The following is an 18,679-nucleotide window of genomic DNA, read 5'->3' as shown; positions in this document are numbered from 1 at the left end:
TCTGTGCTTGAAAAATCACAGTATGTACCCTTTTCTCTGCATCTACTGACGAAGTGGTCTATGGATTCTGTAGGCTGTTGTCGAAATGACTTGAACTTTAGTCGATGAATACAGAAGTTTAACCTGATTCTGAACCGGTCTTCCAATGTAATCCTTATCTTTTGGGGACCTTTAGCTCTTCTGCTGTTAATCCTGACATGTTCAGCCTGTGTAGACTTTCATTCCCAATTGCTAGGTGAATTTTTATGGCTTTTTTGTCTGGCTCAGACACACCTGAATCAAGAAACCATAGCTCTGTATGCTGTTTGAACATTTTGAATTTGGATAGTGGGTCAGCTGCATCCTAATTCAAACTGGGGAATTTTGTGGAAATTTTTATGATAGCCCTTTGACCTTACTTCTCCTTTAGTCCCTGGGATGAGTGTCACTGTAACCGCTTTTCCAAAGCTCTGTCCATTATAATCGCAACCCGATTTTTATGACTTTTTTTGTATTTGTGTTTATTTGATTATCCCTTATTCACTATCGATCCGGCCCACACCCTGGTCACTCGCCTTTCCTGACTGAGCTAACCCGAGGCTGGTCCTCTCGACATGCTGTCCCAATCACTGCACTGAAAGGCTATGATCTGCAATCTCACCCCATGAGGGATCCAGCTGCTTACCAGCTCTTTACTTGAGCACTATGTCTTCAAAGCTTTTTTGCACAGTCAGCACATTGCGCTTTCAACACTCTCCGGCACTTCAACTTTGTTGTGGTCTGACCAGAATGTTGAGGGACATCTCATGCCATGTAGCATGATCTAAGACTGTTCCCCATGTTGTGTCTTTACTGGATCTTGCTGCTCGGCTGAGTACTATGTCGTTTATAAAAACACATGGTGTGCAGCAGTGGTTCCTTCTAATGATACAACATAATGATATAAAGGCACCAATTACTCATAAGGGATTGGGTAAACATGTTGTGGGTTCATTTATTAAGGCTAGGCACATGAGAACAGATATACATAGGTATAAAGATTAAAGAGACCAGCAGCAGAGCTGCCCATGTGTGTGCTCTGCTTAAAAGCAAAAGTGAAACTAAACTAGATCGCATGACATACTTCCATGCTCGAGATGAAATGCTGCTATCCTGGACAAAAAGAAATGAACACAACTGCAATAAAGTATTAACACAGTTTATTGAATCTGCTCATACTCATGTATTTAATGTCAACTTAAATGCTGGGCTACATATTTTCCTTTACATCTTCTTATTTATTAATGCTCGTGCTCGGTTCTACCTGTACGTCGGGCATTATGGACCCTTTTAACTTTGTACAATTGAAACTTGGAAAAATAAAAATTTTATTTAAAAAAAAAAATCCGTTCTCACTGGCCTCCCAGCAGTCTGTTTGACAGAATCAGTCGGTGGCAGCGAAGGAGCCTGCCTCCCAACCCCCAACCTTGACGTGGCCTGAATAGTGGATAGCTGGAAGGGGTGGGAAAACCTGTTAATAGGAACAAAAACAAAGAACCGTGCTCTCATTGGAGAACTACTTAGCAAGCAAAAAGATTGAAGTTTTATTTTGAAATAGCAGTCAATGCTTTTTCCAAACAGGTTGTTCCCTTTTCATTCCAGAGCTTGAGGCTCTCAGTTAGAACAAAACATCCCCATGAGTAAAACAATAACCAACCATCAATGTCCTCACCATGGCCATATATGCATAGTTTTTTGGGACATTAAATCACCTTCATTACTTTTTGTTGAATGTACGGCCATGTCTCCATTGGCATTTTATTATAGTGGTGTCATCTGCAAAGTATGAGGAGGAAAGTGTTACAGGGAATAAGCGTGACACATAGGAAGAGTGCCTGATAAGTATGACTTCTAGCATATAGATAGTGTGGGCAAGAACCAGCAAAGGAAGTGGAGAAATCGCCATAGAACTGGATATGCTGAATGAACTTCACCATATTTGCATGAGACCTAACCAGCTGAGAATCATGTGGTGCTAAGTTTCAGATCTGATGTAAATGTGTTTGTTCCCCTTCTTTATATCGACATTTTTAAAAAAATAATCGGTCATCTGTGGATGTTACATGGTTAAAGGGAAACAAAAGAAAACTTTGAAAAGGCACCAGAGCTGTATCATTATTCTCTGAAATCAGCTCCAAAAAGCTTAGGCCAGCTTACACCATGTGCTAAATGGACTTGATACAGAAATTTTCCAGGACTGCCTGATTGTAGGCCGAATTTGCAGAGGGTTTCCATAGAAACCGATTGACACCTCAACGATCTGCAGCCTCGGTGCTGCCAGAGTCACATGAATTTTTAGTTTCTCTTGTTCACCATTTGTTGCCGTAGTCTGTCTCTCTTTTTCTTTTCTATGAGTCTGCAAGGAAAAAAATGAGAGAAAGAAATGAATGAGTTTATCAGTCCCCAAAAAAGGCAGATATACTTTATTTTTTGTGCTCATTTAAATGAGGCACGTTAGTGCTAGCAATGGAACAGTTTTCATTTCACACGCCCAATGTTAGCATCAGGCATTCCTGGATCAGATGAAGCACAGAAATATGGCAATCATGGTTCAGCAGCAGCAATCTCACTTTGGAGTTAGCAGGTCCTGGGTTCAGGCTCCACTCAAGAAGCTTGAGCACAAAATCTAGGATGACACTCCAATGCAGTACTGAGGGAGTGCTGCACTGTCAGAGGTGCCTTCTTTTGAGCAATGTGTTAAATTGAGGCTTCAATAGCCTTTGCAGTCAGATATAAAAGAATCTATGGCAATATTTGAAGAAGAGCGGAAGAGTTTTCCCAATGACCTGGCCAACGTTTATCCCACAACCAAAACAGATCTGGTAATATATCACATTGTTGTTTGTGAGTTGTGTGCAAATTGATTACTCCATTTCCAACATTACACAGCAACACTTCAAAAGTCCTCATTGTGTTTAAGGCACTTTAGGGCAACCAGAAGTTGTTAAAAAAAACAATATAAATGCAAGTCTTTCTTTATTTACAAAGAAAAAATCTCTATCTCTGCTCCAACAATATTTCAATCCAAACTCAGAAGCCTATTATACAATTGTGACATTTATTTCAGTTTTGTACATCAGTATTCTTGTGCCTTCTCTGAGTGGGATGGCCAACTTTTAAAAATCTATTATCCACCTTGAGCTGTGAGCGTTGCTGGTGATTGTATTGCTCAACCCCAGCTGCCGTGAAAAATTAGTGGTGGGCCTTCTCCTTGAACCGCTGTAGGACTTGGCACAACTGAGTGGCTTGCTCAGATACTTGAGAAGCCAGTTTAAGTACAACCACGTTGGTGTGGGAGGGGAGTCAGATATGTGCCAGACTGGATAAGCAGGTTTCCTTGCCTGCAGTATGTTGGATCAGATCTTGCTGGAGTGGGGCATCTCAGGGCATATACTGTTATCTTTTTTCCTTTCACCCTTCAGCCTGAATTGTTTTGCACCATAACTTGCTGGAACTGTGAGCGGGTAAGAGGAGAGCAATGAGGCACCTGAGACCTTTGTGAATGGCAGGACCAAACGTGTATCTCCTTCATCCGTGAGATTTAAGGATTGAGAAAGAAGCAGAGGAATGATAGAGGAGGTAGATGGATTAGTGTCATATCAGGTATAGAAGGATAAATAAAGGGAGAGAAAGAAAGGTTGGATGATGAAAGACGGAAAAAAGAGACAGAAGAAAGTAAGAAAAAAATTCATCATCTCCAACAACTTATTATGCAGCAGTATGATTGAACAGCTTAAATTGTTTCCTTTCCTGGTTCAGAGAGATTGATTAGCATTGTATTCTGTATCATGAAAAGGTACGCACATCATTACATTCCAGTCCTAACTGGTTTAATGTGTAGCTAAAGTGCAAGTCCAAGAGGTATTTAAAAATAATGGGAAATCTGAGATTGAGATGCCCCTTGTGTGAAGCAAATGTTGACATATCGTATAAATCGACCAGAAAGTTTTGGAAAATCGCAACTCACGCCGGCACCATCAGTTCCCTAAACTTGCTAGCTGATTTGTGCATTAATAGCAGTGTGCATCATTATCAAACTATTATCTTCACAGCAATTTTCAATCCGTTCACGAACCATTAATGTTGAATTAGTGCGATCAATCCATGTTCAATTGGAACTGCACTGAACCTGTTACAACTCATTTCATAAGGAACTCTGTGGGAAAAGACTTTCATCCCATCTGTCTGGTGCTAGATTTGAATCTAGATCCCAAAAGTAAAAAGCCAGCACCTAGTCCACTGCTTGAAATTATACTATGCTGGGGCAACATAACCAAGGGATGAACAAGAAATATTTAATCATAGAAGGAGACCATTTGGTTGATTGTGTTGTTACTGGTTCTTTGCTAGGACAATCCAAAAGTAATCCCACTGTCCCCACTGACGGATGAAGCTCATTCCTGGTGCCCTAATTATTATAACTCTTTCGAGTACATTCACAGTTCTTGACTTTTTTTTTCCGGGAGTGGGACATGAACCCACAACCTTCTGACTCAAAGGCGAGGGTGCTATGAACTGAGCCACAGCTGACACCTCCCTAATTATTGTACGTGTAGCTCAGCTAGAACTTTATCAAACTGTGCCTGAACATACATATATACAATTTTCCTGACATTCCGAACAAACTCCGATTTCCCATTTACCTTTTGTTTCGAGTTTCGGTTAGCTCCATCAGTTGATCCTGCGCAACCCGTAGCTCATCCAGCTGTTGCTGGTACCGGGAGTCACAGCCATTGTTCCGTTCAAAACTCGACACCTGACTAGACAGCTCATTTGTTCGGTCGCGTAGTTGCTGGATGGACGAGTAGAGGTTCTCATCGTCTTCCTCCTGTTTGAAGATAGAGTATACGGTATTACTGCATTCCACTTCACCCAGCATGTCAAGGCCTCACACACTTGGTCCAAATAAATGCCATTTAAGGGAACTCTAGTCGGTTTTAAGGTAAGTGCCCTTCATTATCATACGACTAAAGATTTGCCAAATACTTTTACGCCATACAGGGTGTATATATACACTGATCAACTGAGGCAGCCTATTCAATTCGCACCTTTTAAAAAATACTCTGCATTTCTATTATTACAACCAAAGTGAATAACCTCACATTTCCCCATATTATGCTCCAGATGCCATTGTGTTGCTCACTTAAATGGTGTATATCTCTTTGCAGCCTCTTTGTGCCACCCTCACAGCTTGTGTTCCCACCTAGGCTGCAGTGACCAATTTTCCTAAGTAGTTCCAGGGAAACTACAGGGCCAGAATATTGCGTTCATCAGGCGGGCGCGCGCCCGACCCGAACGAGCGTGAAATGACGCGCGATGGAGTTGGGTGAGCCCTAAAAAATCCAAAGGCCGCTTGGCCTCTCCACCTGCCCGCCAAACTTAAGTTTGGGTGGGCAGCAAAAAATTGAACTTAATTATGACTTTAATGGTCTTAATAGGCCAGTTAATTGTCGGCGGGCGCTCTGCCAACTCCTGCGCGTGCTGACCAACTGAAATATTGCGCGAGTGTGTGATGACATCTGGACACTCACCCGACGTCATTGTGCGTCATTTTATGCTCATTCGGGCCAGGTGTGCGCCTGCCCAACGAGCGCCATATTCTGGCCTAGGAAACCTCATCTACAGACTGGATGAAGTTTTCAACAGCAAATAAAAATGAAATAAAAATGTTTAAATTTCATTCATTCATAACATGTCCCCTCATGTGACTCTGTCACCTGAGCAGGGACATGTTTTTAACATTTTTAAAATCTTTCTTTTTTGATTTCAAAAATCTTCATCTGCCTGAGGCAGCTGTGTGCGTCAAGGAGCTTTTCCGACCTGCACCCGCGCACATGCGGGAATGTCCATGCTCGCCCTCCTCGCCCCCTCGACACAGGCAGCACTGAGCGCTGCAGCGCATGTTTTGCGCTGGGCGGGCCGCTCCCTCTCGCCCCCGCCAAGCTCACCCGACGAACGGAAAATCCTGACCCAGAAATTTCACTAAAGGATTGGTGTAAATTCATGGTCAATCATAAATGCCCATAACTGGCTATCTGATGTACACTGTGTCGCAGTCATGTTTAATATTAATAAGATGGGAGATTGCAAGATAGTTTCAAAAGATAATTGGATATAAATTTGACAAGGAAAATATTGTAGGGCTATGAGGAAAGAGTGAGGGAATGGGACTCTCTAACAAAGTACTGGCACAGACTTGATGCAGTGAATGGCTTCCCTCTATGTTGTAAGATTCCATGAAAAAACCCTACCAATTCCTGCCACACAAAAAAAGCAGGCGAGCTAGAGAAAATTAACTGTTTCAAACAGGAGCTAGATTGCTTATTATAGACAGAAGCAGAAACTCAGATGATCAAATACTCCATAATAAAAAAAGATTTACTTTTTTTTATTCATTCACGGGATGTGGGCTTCACTGGCTGGGCCAGCAGTTATTGCCCATCCCTAGTTGCGCTTGAGAAGGTGGTGATGAGCTGCCTTCTTGAACCGCTGCAGTCCATGTGGTGTTGGTACATCCACAGTGCTGTTAGAAAGGGAGTTCCAGGATTTTGATCCAGTGACAGTGAAGGAACGGCGATATATTACGAAGTCAGGATGGTGAGTGACTTGGAGGGGAACTTCCAGGTGGTGTCATCTAGTTGTTGCCCTTGTCCTTCTAGATGGTAGTGGTCGTGGGTTTGGGAGGTGCTGTCTAAGGAGCCTTGGTGAGTTCCTGCAGTACATCTTGTAGATGGTACACACTGCTGCTACTGCGTGTTGGTTGTGGATGGGATGAATGTTTGTGGATGAGATGCAGTCAAGCAGGTTGCTTTGTCTTGGAATGTGTCAAGCTTCTCAAGTGTTGTGGGAGCTGCACTCATCCAGGCAAGTGGGGAGTATTCAATCATACTCCTGACTTGTGCCTTGTGGATGGTGCACAGGCTTTGGGGAATCTGGAGATAAGTTACTTGCTGCAGGATTCCTAGCCTCTGACCTGCTCTTGTAGCCACACTATTTATATGGCTAGTCCAGTTCAGTTTCTGGTCAATGGATGTTGATAGTGGGGGATTCAGTGATGGTAATGCCATTGAATGTCAATGGGCGATGGTTAGATTCTCTCTTGTTGGAGATGGTACTTGTGTGGGCGAATGTTACCTGTCACTTGTCAACCCAAGCCTAGATATTGTCCAGGTCTTGCTGCATTTGGACATGGACTGCTTCACTATCTGGGGAGTCATGAATACTCATCAGTGAACATCCCCACTTCTGACCTTATGATGGAAGGAAGGTCATTGATGAAGCAGCTGAAGATGGTTGGGCCGAGGACACTACCTTGAGGAACTCCTGTAGTGATGCCCTGGAGCTGAGATGACTGACCTCCAACAAACGCAACCATCTTCCTTTGTGCTAGATATGACTCCAACCAGCGGAGAGTTTCCCCCCGATTCCCATTGACTCCAGTTTTGCTAGGGCTCCTTAATGCCTCACTCGGTCAAATGTGGCCTTGATGTCATGGACAGTCCCTCTCACCTCACTCGGGAGCTCAGCTCTTTTGTCCATGTTTCAACCAAGGCTGTAATGAGGTCAGGAGCTGAGTGGCCCTGGCGGAACCCAAACTGGGCATCAGTGAGCAGGCTATTGCTAAGCAAGTGCCGCTTGATAGCACTGTTGATGACCCCTTCCATTACTTTACTGATGATTGAGAGTAAACTCATGGGGTGATAATTGGCCAGGTTGGATTTGTCCTGCTTTTTGTCCCCAGGACATAACTGGGCAACTTTCTGCATAGCCGGGTAAATACCAGTTGTAGCTATACTGGAACAACTTGGCTAGGGGCGTGGAAAGTTCTGGAGCACAAGTCTTCAGCACTATTGCTGGAATATTGTCAGGGCCCATAGCCTTTGCAGTATCCAGTGCCTTCAGCTATTTCTTGATATCATGCGGAGTGAATCGAATTGGCTGAAAACTCAATCTGTGATGCTAGGGACCTCTGGAGACGGCCGAGATGGATCATCCACTCAGCACTCCTGGCTGAAGATTGCAGCAAATGACTCAGCCTTATCTTTTGCACTGATGTGCTGGGCTCCCCATCATTGATGAGAATGAGAATATTTGTAGAGCCTCCTCCTCCAGTGAGTTGTTTAATTCTCCACGAGCATTCACGACTGGATATGGCAGGGTCGTAGATCTTAGATCTAATCCGTTGGTTATGGGATTGCTTAGCTCTGTCTGTTTTTTTCTGCTTATGCTGTTGGCACATAAGTAGTCCTGTGTTATAGCTCAACCAGGTTGGCACCTCAGTTTTAGGCATGCCTGGTGCTGCTCCTGGCATGCCCTCCTGCATTCTTCATTGAACCAGGGTTGATCCCCTGGCTTGATGGTAATGGTAGAGTTGGGGATATGCGGGCCATGAGGTTACAGATTTTGTTCAAGTACAATTCTGCTGCTGCTGATGGCCCACAGCACCTCATGGATGCCCAATCTCGAGTTGCTAGATCTGTCCGAAATCTATCCCATTTAGCATGGTGGTTGTGCCACAAAACACGATGGAGGGTATCCTTAATGTGAAGGCGGGGCTTCATCTCCACAACTACTGTGTGGTGGTCACTTCTACCGATACTGTCATGGACAGATGCATCTGCAGCAGGCAGGTTGGTGAGGATGAGGTCAAGTATATTTTTCCCTCTTGTTGGTTCCCTCACCACCTGCCGCAGACCCAGTCTAGCAGCTATGTCGGTCAGCTTGGCCAGTAGTGATGCTAATGAGCCACTCTTGCTAATGGATATTGAAGTCCCCCACCCAAAGTACATTCTGTGCACTTGCCACCCATTCATCAGCTGAGGGAGGGCGGTACGTAGTAATCAGCAGGAGGTTTCCTTGCCCATTTTTGACCTGATGCCATAAGACTTCATGGGGTCTGGAGTCGACGTTGAAGACTCCCAGGGCAACTCCCTCCCGACTGTATACTACTGTGCTGGCACCTCTGCTGGGTCTGTCCTGCCGGTGGGACAGGACATACCCAGGGATGGTGATAATGGTGTCTGGGACATTTACTGTAAGTTATGATTCCGTGAGTATGACTATGTCAGGCTGTTGCTTGACTAGTCTATGAGACAGCTCTCCCAATTTTGGAACTAGCCCTCAGATGTAAGTAAGGATCGACAGGGCTGAGTTTGCCGTTGTCGTTTCTGGTGCCTAAGTCGATGCCAGGTGGTCCATCCGGTTTCATTCCTTTTTTGAGGCTTTGTAGCCTCAACTGAATGGCTTGCTGGTCCATTTCAGAGGGCATTTAAGAGTCAACCACATTGCTGTGGGTCTGGAGTCAATGATAACCTCCAGAATGTTGATTGTGGGGGATTCAATGCCATTGAATGTCAATTACTTCGATGAACAGACAGAGAGTAATGTATCTAAGTTTGCAGACAATACAAAGCTAGGTGGAAACACACGCTGTGAGGATGACACAAAGAGGCTGCAAAGAGATATAGACAGTTTAAGTAAATGAGCAACATAATGCTATATGGAGTATAATGTGGGGAAGTGTGAAGTGTAAAGTTACACTTTGGTTGTAATAATAGAAAAGCAGAATATTTTTTAAAAGGCGTGAATTGAATAGGTTGCCTCAGTTGATCAGTATATATATACACCCTGTATGTCTAGAAGTGTTTGGCAAATCTTTAGTCATATGATTACAGAGGCATAAATTGTGAAGTGATTCATCACATCATCTACATGTGTTACAACTTCTGTGTGTCACTCTCTCTACCTGAAAGTGGTGGTTTTTGTGTATGCATGAGTGTGCATGCGGTTTCCGGTTCTGCCTCTATGTGTGCTGTTGTCCTCTCTCTGTATGTAGACTATTTAAACATAGTAATATATCCCTTTAATTACTTATGACATTATTATCTGCTGCTACTTGTTGCATCAAAGCTTCCAATGCTTCTATCCCTGCCCTACTGGGAAAGTGCTACTCAGTTCTCTACTATTCCTTGACACCAGGGTTGAGCTTAAGCATTCTATGTGTGGCCAGTGGCAATTACATAACAATCCTACCCCTCTGCATCTAGTTGTAGAATGAGACTACATTGCGACATTGTATGTGTGGGATGGAAAATAGGTCAACGTTCTGTTTTCAAACTTTCCGTTTTCTGCGCACAGTTATGGCGAAACATTTTGCAAAATTTTCTTGGAGTTTCCTTTAACTGTTTCCTCTGCATGAGCAGGAGTTGAAGAAAGCAGTCTATAAGAAGGGTGCCATGCCTCATGGCATCCATTTTAGAAGGGGCAAGACTGGCTTATGGGCACAGCAGCTAATTCACTTTTGCCCCTTCTTCCAATCACATAGCTGGAGATGGGGAGAAAAATGGTTGGTGTAAGGAAAGGAAGACTCTTTGGTAGCTCAGACACATTCCTTTTTCAAGATGTCATGCTACAAGGATTAACACCTGAGATTCCCCTTTCCCTGTACTCCTGCTCTATCATAGTCCAGAAATGAGGTGGCAGGGCAGGTGGACAAGGTGGTAAAGGAATGCTTTCCTTTATTCGACGAGGTATTGAAAACAAAAGCAGGGATGTAATGATGGAACTGTATAAAATGCTGGTTAGGCCACAGCTGGAACTTTGTGTACAGTTCCGGTCACCACATGACAGGAAAGACATGATTGCTCTGGAGAGACTGCAGAGGAGATATACAGGAATGTTGCCAGGACTTGAAAATTGCAGATATGAGGAGAGATTGGATAGGCTAGGGTTGTTTTCCTTAGAACAGAGGAGGCTAATGGGTTACTTTATTGAGGTGTACAAAATTATGAGGGGCCGAGATAGAGTAGTCAGAAAGACTTGTTTCCCTTAGCTGAGGGATCAATTACTGGGAACATACATTTAAGGTGATTGGTAGAAGGATTGGAGGGGACATGATGAGAAAATTTTTCACACAGAGGGTGGTGGGTGTCTGGAATTCACTACCTCAATTGGTGGTTGAGACTGAAACGCTCAACTCATTTAAAAGGTACTGGGATCTGCATCTGAAGTGCTGTAGCCTGCAGGTTACCAGGTGCTGGTAAGTGGGATTAAAATGAGTGGTTAGTTTCTTTTTTCTCATTTTGGCCAGTGCAGATACGATGGGCTGAATGGCCTCTTTCTGCACCGTAACTTTTCTATGGTTCTATGGTCATCAAGGTGGAGATACAGATTGGGGGCCAGGTGATTTTGTGCAGAGGAAGACGGAAGAGGAAGAGGCAGAGGTCACCTTTCTTGTGGGTGGCAAGCCTGTCACATCTTCGAGTGCCTGGTCACCAAATAGGAAAGACTGCCTTCAGGATGTTCCACAGCTCTACCATTGGAAAAATGTTAAGTACAGGAGAGGAGATGTCCTTTTCCAGGCTGATCAGCCAGGAACGTCTGATGATTGACGATGTGACGAGGCCGCTTGCTTTGTAGACAGTTTCCTGCTTTCTTACCAATTCCTGGGTAAGATCACCCATTCTATTCACCTGAGAAGGATGAGAAGCTGAGTGCAACCCTGCCAGGATTTGAAATCCGATGCCATCCTTCCCTGAGTCCAGCATTCAAATGATTTTCCAGCATTGAATATAGGTCTGAAAACAGGTCATCACCCAATCTTTAAACTGGACTATGACTAGAAAAGGACAGGAAAGGTGAGGGGACTTGGGCATCTTTAGCTCCAGTCAGTACATCGGAAAAATAGAAGATAATATACCTTAAAATATCTAGAGCATGGTTACATCCTATTTTTCATTTTGTCCCTCGTACAAAGGATGGGGAAATGGATGGAAACCTGGCAGGTGTCACATGCAGTAATCATGCTTTAAAGGGAGTGGCTCCCACTTTGGCAGCATCTTAGCGAGTAAATGATTGGTGGCAATGATGGGAAAGCTCGAATCTTAATTTATCACTGCAGTTTTGAAATAATGAGCACCTGATGTAATCTAATAGAAAAATAATAATTTTGAAGATTACAGAATGCATCGAAATTAAAGGATTTCCATAGAGTTTTGACTCCCAAATAGTTACTGGTCAAGGTTTGCATAAAAAGTTCTATACAGAACAACTACAGATGATGTCGTCCTACCCATAAGGCAGGGCAAGGGAAAGAAATGGAAACCCCCTGGTGATGAAGAGGTGAAATGTTACAATGATGAATTATTATCTCCACGCTACATGGTCAGAATGCCTCCCTGAAAATCACTGTTGATGGTTGAATCAGAAAAAGCAATCATCTACCCTTTAAAAATGAACCACAGTTTTCACATATTTTAAAGAAACTAAATTTTCTCTAATGAAGTAGCTAAAAATTCTGAGACACACTCTGTAGGTGGAATCTATAAGTGGTCAATGCTATACGTGATATCCTATCACTATTACCGCTCCCTGGGCAATCAATGAAAGAGATCACGGTCAAAGACGTATCACTACTAGTGGTGGACTTTGTAAGTAAGGGTTCATCACTGTTACTTTTGAATACTAAAATATACAGTGATGGACTCTTAAGGCTAAAAATCAATGGCCCAGATTTTGCAGTTGTGGAGATGGACAGCCAATTCAGCCTCATTACTCTGTGAACCAAACAGCATCTCTGATGCCTGAACATGCACAGTTAATTGTGGAAATCTGGAACTTAATACTAGTGCTAGTCTGCTCCTCAACATCAATTGACTTCTTTGCAGATGAAAATCTTAAAAATCACTTAATTTGATGGGAATTTCTACATTTTACGCTGTTTGACTCACTGCAAGAACCCTTAAAAAAGTTACACCCCACTGAATGAGATGTAGGTGTTTTTAGCAGCTTACTAAGTCGTAATTACTTTTGAATAACTTCTCTGGCCCTGAAAAGTTAATTTTATTTTTGAGGAGTATCAAGTTACTCCATTATTATATAAAAAGGATTTTAAAAATTAATAAGAGGTTTGTTTATGACTTTTCAGCTTCTACCTTGATCCCATGTATGTCCAAATATTTATTTTGCTCTTCATAAAATGATTAAAAAGTGAAGAATAATTTACTCCTAGTATGCTGTCTGTGAGAATTCTTCAACGTGCTTGGCTGTTTATCCTGCTTGATGACATCACTGCTGCTAGATCTGATGCAGGAATGAAATTAACATGGGCAAAGGTGAAATCCACATAATAAAGATCTTAGCTGGATCTTAGTGGGCAGCTTTCTTTGAGGTCAGCAGCGAGTGCTGTTACTTCATTGCTGACCACAAAATCCGGGCTCTTGACTTTTAGCAATGAACCTTATGGGTAATTACTTATTATGATTACAGAATCACAGAATCACACAGTGCAGAAGAGGCCCTTCGGCCCATCGAGTCTGCACTGACATGTGAGATACACCTGACCGAACTACCTAATCCCATTTACCAGCACTTGGCCCATAACCTTGAATGTTATGACGTGCCAAGTGCTCATCCAGGTACTTTTTAAAGGATGTGAGGCAACCCGCCTCTACCACCCTCCCAAGCAGTGCATTCCAGACTGTCACCACCCTCTGGGTAAAAAAGTTTTTCCTCACATCCCCCCTAAACCTCCTGCCCCTACCTTGAACTTATGTCCCCTCGTGACTGACCCTTCAACAAAGGGGAACAGCTGCTCCCTATCCACCCTGTCCATGCCCCTCATAATCTTGTACACCTCGATCAGGTTGCCCCTCAGTCTTCTCTGCTCCAACGAAAACAACCCAAGTCTATCCAATCTCTCTTCATAACTTAAATGTTTCATCCCAGACAACATCCTGGTGAATCTCCTCTGCACCCCCTCCAGTGCAATCACATCCTTCATATAATGTGGCGACCAGAACTGCACACAGTACTCCAGCTGTGGCCTCACCAAGGTTCTATACAACTCCAACATGATCTCCCTACTTTTGTAATCTATGCCTCAATTGATAAAAGCAAGTGTCCCATATGCCTTTTTCACCACCCCACTAATCGTGCCCCTCCGCCTTCAGGATCTATGGACACACACGTCAAGGTCCCTTTGTTCCTCAGAACTTCCTAGTGTCATGCCGTTCATTGAATACTTCCTTGTCAAATTACTTCTTCCAAAGTGTATCACCTCACACTTTTCAGGGTTAAGTTCCATCTGCCACTTGTCTGCCCATTTGACCATCCCGTCTGTATCTTCCTGCAGCCCAAGACACTCAACCTCACTGTTAACCACCCAGCCAATCTTTGTGTCATCCGCAAACTTACTCATCCTACCCCCCACATAGTCATTTATATAAATGACGAATAATAGTAATGGACTCTTTGGGCAAATTTGTGATGGGTGAGGAGTCATCTGGAATGACTGTTTAATGACATAATAATGCGACGTGAGCTCAGTCGAAATAATTTAAATAATTTCTGATTCATTTGGTGCATAACACTTTATGCACTGAGGGCAACATATCTGTCAATGTACTCAATGGGTGAACATTTATTTTTGATAGACTATGGAAGCTCATATCCATGAATGATTCTCTTCATAAATACTAATGCTTGAATGGCCCTATGGATAAATGCCAATTTGTGAATAATTATGATTAGATGTTCTTTGCAGAGAATTTTTTTTTACTGAGCAGTACTGTCATGACGCACTTGATATAAAGATAACGTATCCACTGTGGTTCAAAACAAAGTTTTACCTTGGCATTGACTATTTCAATGTGAACAAGTAGAGAGGCCAGCTCTAGCTCCTCACTGTAACTGTTTTTCAAAGGCACGGATCTGTAACCTGTAAATAGAACAACATCTTGACATTCATCGGGGCATCACTGACAAGTAGAGGCATCAGCAGATAGCGACCAGTCCACACCAGCTCAGAAATGTACAATGCAATTTCAGTGAGCACACCCAGTATCAACACATGCACATGCATGCATGTGTACACGCACACACTCATGCACATGTAGTCACTTACAATTTGCGAAGGCAGCCTGGCATCTACCCAACAATGTTGGCATATGGAGCCATAACATTATATAACAGTTTAAGTCTAAAGGGATGCAAGGTAGTCCATAAAAGTTAAGCTTCAACTCAATTATAATATTCAGCATGGCAATATCATTTAAGCTTAAAGGATGAGATAACTGAACTCTTTGGGTTGGAGTCTAATAGGTATGAGCAATGTCTGTGAAGGTCTCAATTTCCATGGGTAAACATTCATGATAATATAAGAACATGTATGTATATGAGTGTTATCAGATCACTGTTATAATTGTCTGTTTTAAAAGTCAAGCCTTATCTTGACAGTATCCAGAAATGAATATACAGCCATGATTGAATAAGATCAGAAAATTTAGGGACCGCACTTGCCTGTGGTGAGGTGCACCGTGCCAGTAGTGGGATAGTTGTCCTTGCCAAATCTTGCAAAATAAGTCTCTCCCCTATGATAGCACAGGCATGCTTTTTAAGGGAAAAAGTCCATCATTGATGGATGAACCGTGGTGGTATTGGGATTTAATGGTAAGAAGCTATGATGCTATCAAAGAAATTTTATGAATAAATTTTAACTGTATTTTAAGCAGATGATCTGTGTGAGATGTCCTTTCAATATGGAGATCCACCCACCACCACATGTTGTTGAGATCTGATGTATATAATTTGTGACAGGGTACATAAATTGTGAGAAACTAGGAATGCTGGAGGTGCAAAGAAACTTGGAAGTCCGAGTTCACAAATAATTAAAAGCTAGTGCGCAGGAACAAAGGGAAATCAAAAAAGCTATTAGAATTTTGATCTTTATCTCAAAGGGAAGTAATGCTTCAACAACACCAATTTGCATTTATATAGCACCTAAAATATTTCAAATCTCTCTCCAGGAGCATTATCAAACAAAATTAGACACTGAACCAGATAAGGGGACATTAGAACAGGCGATGCAAAATCTTGTTAAAAGGTGTAGGTTTTAAGGAGTGTCTTAAAGGAAAAGAGAAAGTAGAGAGGCAAAGAGGTTTAACAAGGGAATTCCAGAGCTTAGGGGCTAGGCAGCTGAAGGCACAGCCGCCAATGTTAGAGCAATTTAAATTGTTGATGTACAAGAGGCAAGATTTGGAGGTGCAGAGAGATCTCGGAAGGTTGTAATCTTGGAGGAGGTGACAGAGATAGGCAGGGCTTTGGCCATGGGGGATTTTAAAACAAGGATGAGAATTTTAAAATCAAGGCATTGTTGGGCTGACAGCCAATGTAGGTCAGAAAGCACAGGAGTGATGTGTGAAGGGGACTTGTAATTTAGGATATGTGCAGCAGGATTTTGGGTGAGCTCAAGTTCATAGAGGGTGGAAATTGGGACAGCGGCCAGGGGACTGTTCAAATAATGCAGATGTAGCAACAAGGATGAGGGTCTCTGCAGTAGGTGAGATGAGGCAGCGGTAGGAAACAGGTAATGTTATGGAGATGAATGTAGGCAATGTCCAGGGGGAGGGATGGAGCCTTCAGTTGTATAGACCCTTAATCTGACCCCTTTCGGATTGGAATCAATGTTAAGCACTGCACCTCAGGTTGGATGTAGTGTTGTTGAAGGGGGTACAGCATAGATTCAGTAGAATTAAGAATTATAGCAGGGTTTATGAAGGCAGGTTGCAATATTTTGGCTTATCTTTTCTTGAACATAGAGGATTGTGGAGCAATGTGATTGAAATGTTTACATATTAAAAAGATTTGAAAGTGTAGAATATATAGAAATTATTTCCTCTGGGGGAATCAAGAGCAAGGAGACACAGGGCTCGATTTTGCACCAGTGGCGGGTAGCTAGAGTCAGGAAATTTCCCGATGTGGTAGACCCACCTCAGTTGAAATCGCTGTCATACACAATTATCATGGGAATGGTCGGTGCAGGATAACATTGGGCCACTGATCCTGGAAGCAGGTCCTAGGCAGTCATGGGAGGCAGGCGAGTGCTGAGGACCTGGATGAACAACTTATTATAACCACTTATATGCCAACTCCTGATGCCTGCCGAGAGACCCGGGTTTGCACCTTCCCTCATTATACATACTTGGCTGAGAGCCCAGAACAATAAAAGTATTAGCTCAGCAGGGAATCTGTTTTGACAAATGAAATTAATTGCTGACTTTGCTTGACTGACATCTCTAAGTGGTTATAATAAGTTGTTCTTTTACGTGGACAGGGTTAAGAGTTTGAAACGTTTCAAGCCTCTGGCTGGAATTTTCCAGCCCCATTGGCATCAGGCATCGTGGTGGAAGGGGGGTGGTTGTTGTTGGGGGGGTGGTTGGAGGGGGGTGGGGGGGGGGGGGGGGCAGTGGGTGGTTGTGGTGGACAATATGGTGAGAAGGCCAAAAATTGGTTTCACGCCATCTTGAAACCAGTTTGCGATTGTCTGCTCCACCCATCAATGGCAGACTGCATTTCCCACCACTGCACATCAGGAACCTAATTTCAATACTTTAGTATCTCATTATAAGCCCTGCTCGCCAGAATCATCCCCCCATGCTGGATCATTCGGGCACGTCAGCCTTCACAACTGTACATAAGCAATGTGCACCTGGCGAGCTACACTTCGCTTGAAACTTCGGGATTTGTTTCCCGACCTTGCTTCGGGCAGCACTCGTGATCATCATAGCAAGCCTTTGCAGACAGCACCACATCACTTTTAGGAGGGCCCATGGATAGGTCTCTACTTACCAGACCAGCTGTAAGGTGGGGGTGGCTTTTTAACGGCTAGAGGGCTAGGTCTTGCTTGGGGAAGGGGGAGAAGTGGCCTCAGGCAAGGGAAGAGGCTGCAGGATGAGGGCTGTACTGGGGAAGCGAGGTGTCCCAGGGTGTGTGTGGTGGCACATGTTGCTCTGTGCAAGTAGCCTCAAGATGATGAGGGTTGAGGAGGCAGTCTGCAGAAGAGATGAGGCCAGATGGAGATGTGAGGGTGTGTGAGAGAGAGTGAGTGGTGATGTCCATTTAGCTGGCAGTGAGTGAAATGCCAGTGAATGTACGATGGCCTTGTGTGTGTATGAGTTTAGAGTGATAAGATGGTAGCCTTACCCTAGTGGCACGGATGAGATCATTCATCCATTTTCTACAACTCTTGTGTGCAGCTTTGTCACTGACCACCTCTGCCACTGCCTCCCAAGCCGGAGTGGTGAGACTGATGGGCCTTCTACGGCCAGAGCGGGGCTAGAGGACATCGTGGCGGGCCTCCATGGCCTCCAGAAGGCGGCCCAGGGATGCGTCACTGAATTGTGGGGGGGCTGCATTCTTCTTGGCTTTTGGGGCCATGTCTTCACTGGAGCACTGTTGGGCTGCAAGCATTGAGAACTGTTTGTGTGGCTGCAGTTTAAATATGGTACCCTGCATGAGGAAGCGGCGAGGCAGCGGCATGGCAGGCAAATGGGAGGCCGCCCGCCAGAGAGACAGTGTGTTTCCTGTGGCTGCATAATTAATGAGGCAGAAATGAGATGATACAGCATGAAAAGCTGCCAATGCGGCCGGTGGGTAAAACATGCAATGGAACTGGCCAGATTGGGAGTGTAGTGTGTGGGCTAGCTACCCGCACCCTTATCTCGCGCTGGCGAAAATTGCCAGCATCGGGAATGGGGGCAGGAATCCCGGAATTGGATCCCACCTGCCATTCTTAAATGGCTCCGGAGTCGTCCGAACTCCACGAAAATCCAGACCATGACCTTAATTCTAGAGGCAGGTCATTCAGGAGCAAAACTGGGAAGCA

The 18,679-nt window shown here is 43.8% G+C and overlaps 1 protein-coding gene across 2 annotated transcripts in view; it reads right to left on the bottom strand.

The window, feature by feature from the left end:
- Positions 1–1,163: 1,163 nt before the first annotated feature.
- LOC144679942 (1-phosphatidylinositol 4,5-bisphosphate phosphodiesterase gamma-1-like) overlaps positions 1,164–18,679 on the bottom strand; it is a 249,940-nt gene continuing 232,424 nt past the window's right edge. For both annotated transcript variants that reach the window (XM_078540932.1, XM_078540933.1), the window contains exons 30-32: positions 14,646–14,734; positions 4,662–4,846; positions 1,164–2,374 (exon numbers count right to left, since the gene is read on the bottom strand). In XM_078540932.1, coding sequence (XP_078397058.1) covers positions 2,314–2,374; positions 4,662–4,846; positions 14,646–14,734 — 335 coding nt within the window. In that variant the 3' untranslated portion in view covers positions 1,164–2,313. The remainder of the gene's footprint in view (positions 2,375–4,661; positions 4,847–14,645; positions 14,735–18,679) is intronic.

The sequence above is a fragment of the Cetorhinus maximus genome, chromosome 4 (assembly GCF_964194155.1).
Source record: "Cetorhinus maximus chromosome 4, sCetMax3.hap1.1, whole genome shotgun sequence".
NCBI lineage: Eukaryota > Metazoa > Chordata > Chondrichthyes > Lamniformes > Cetorhinidae > Cetorhinus > Cetorhinus maximus.
This window is presented reverse-complemented; position numbering and strand designations above follow the sequence as displayed.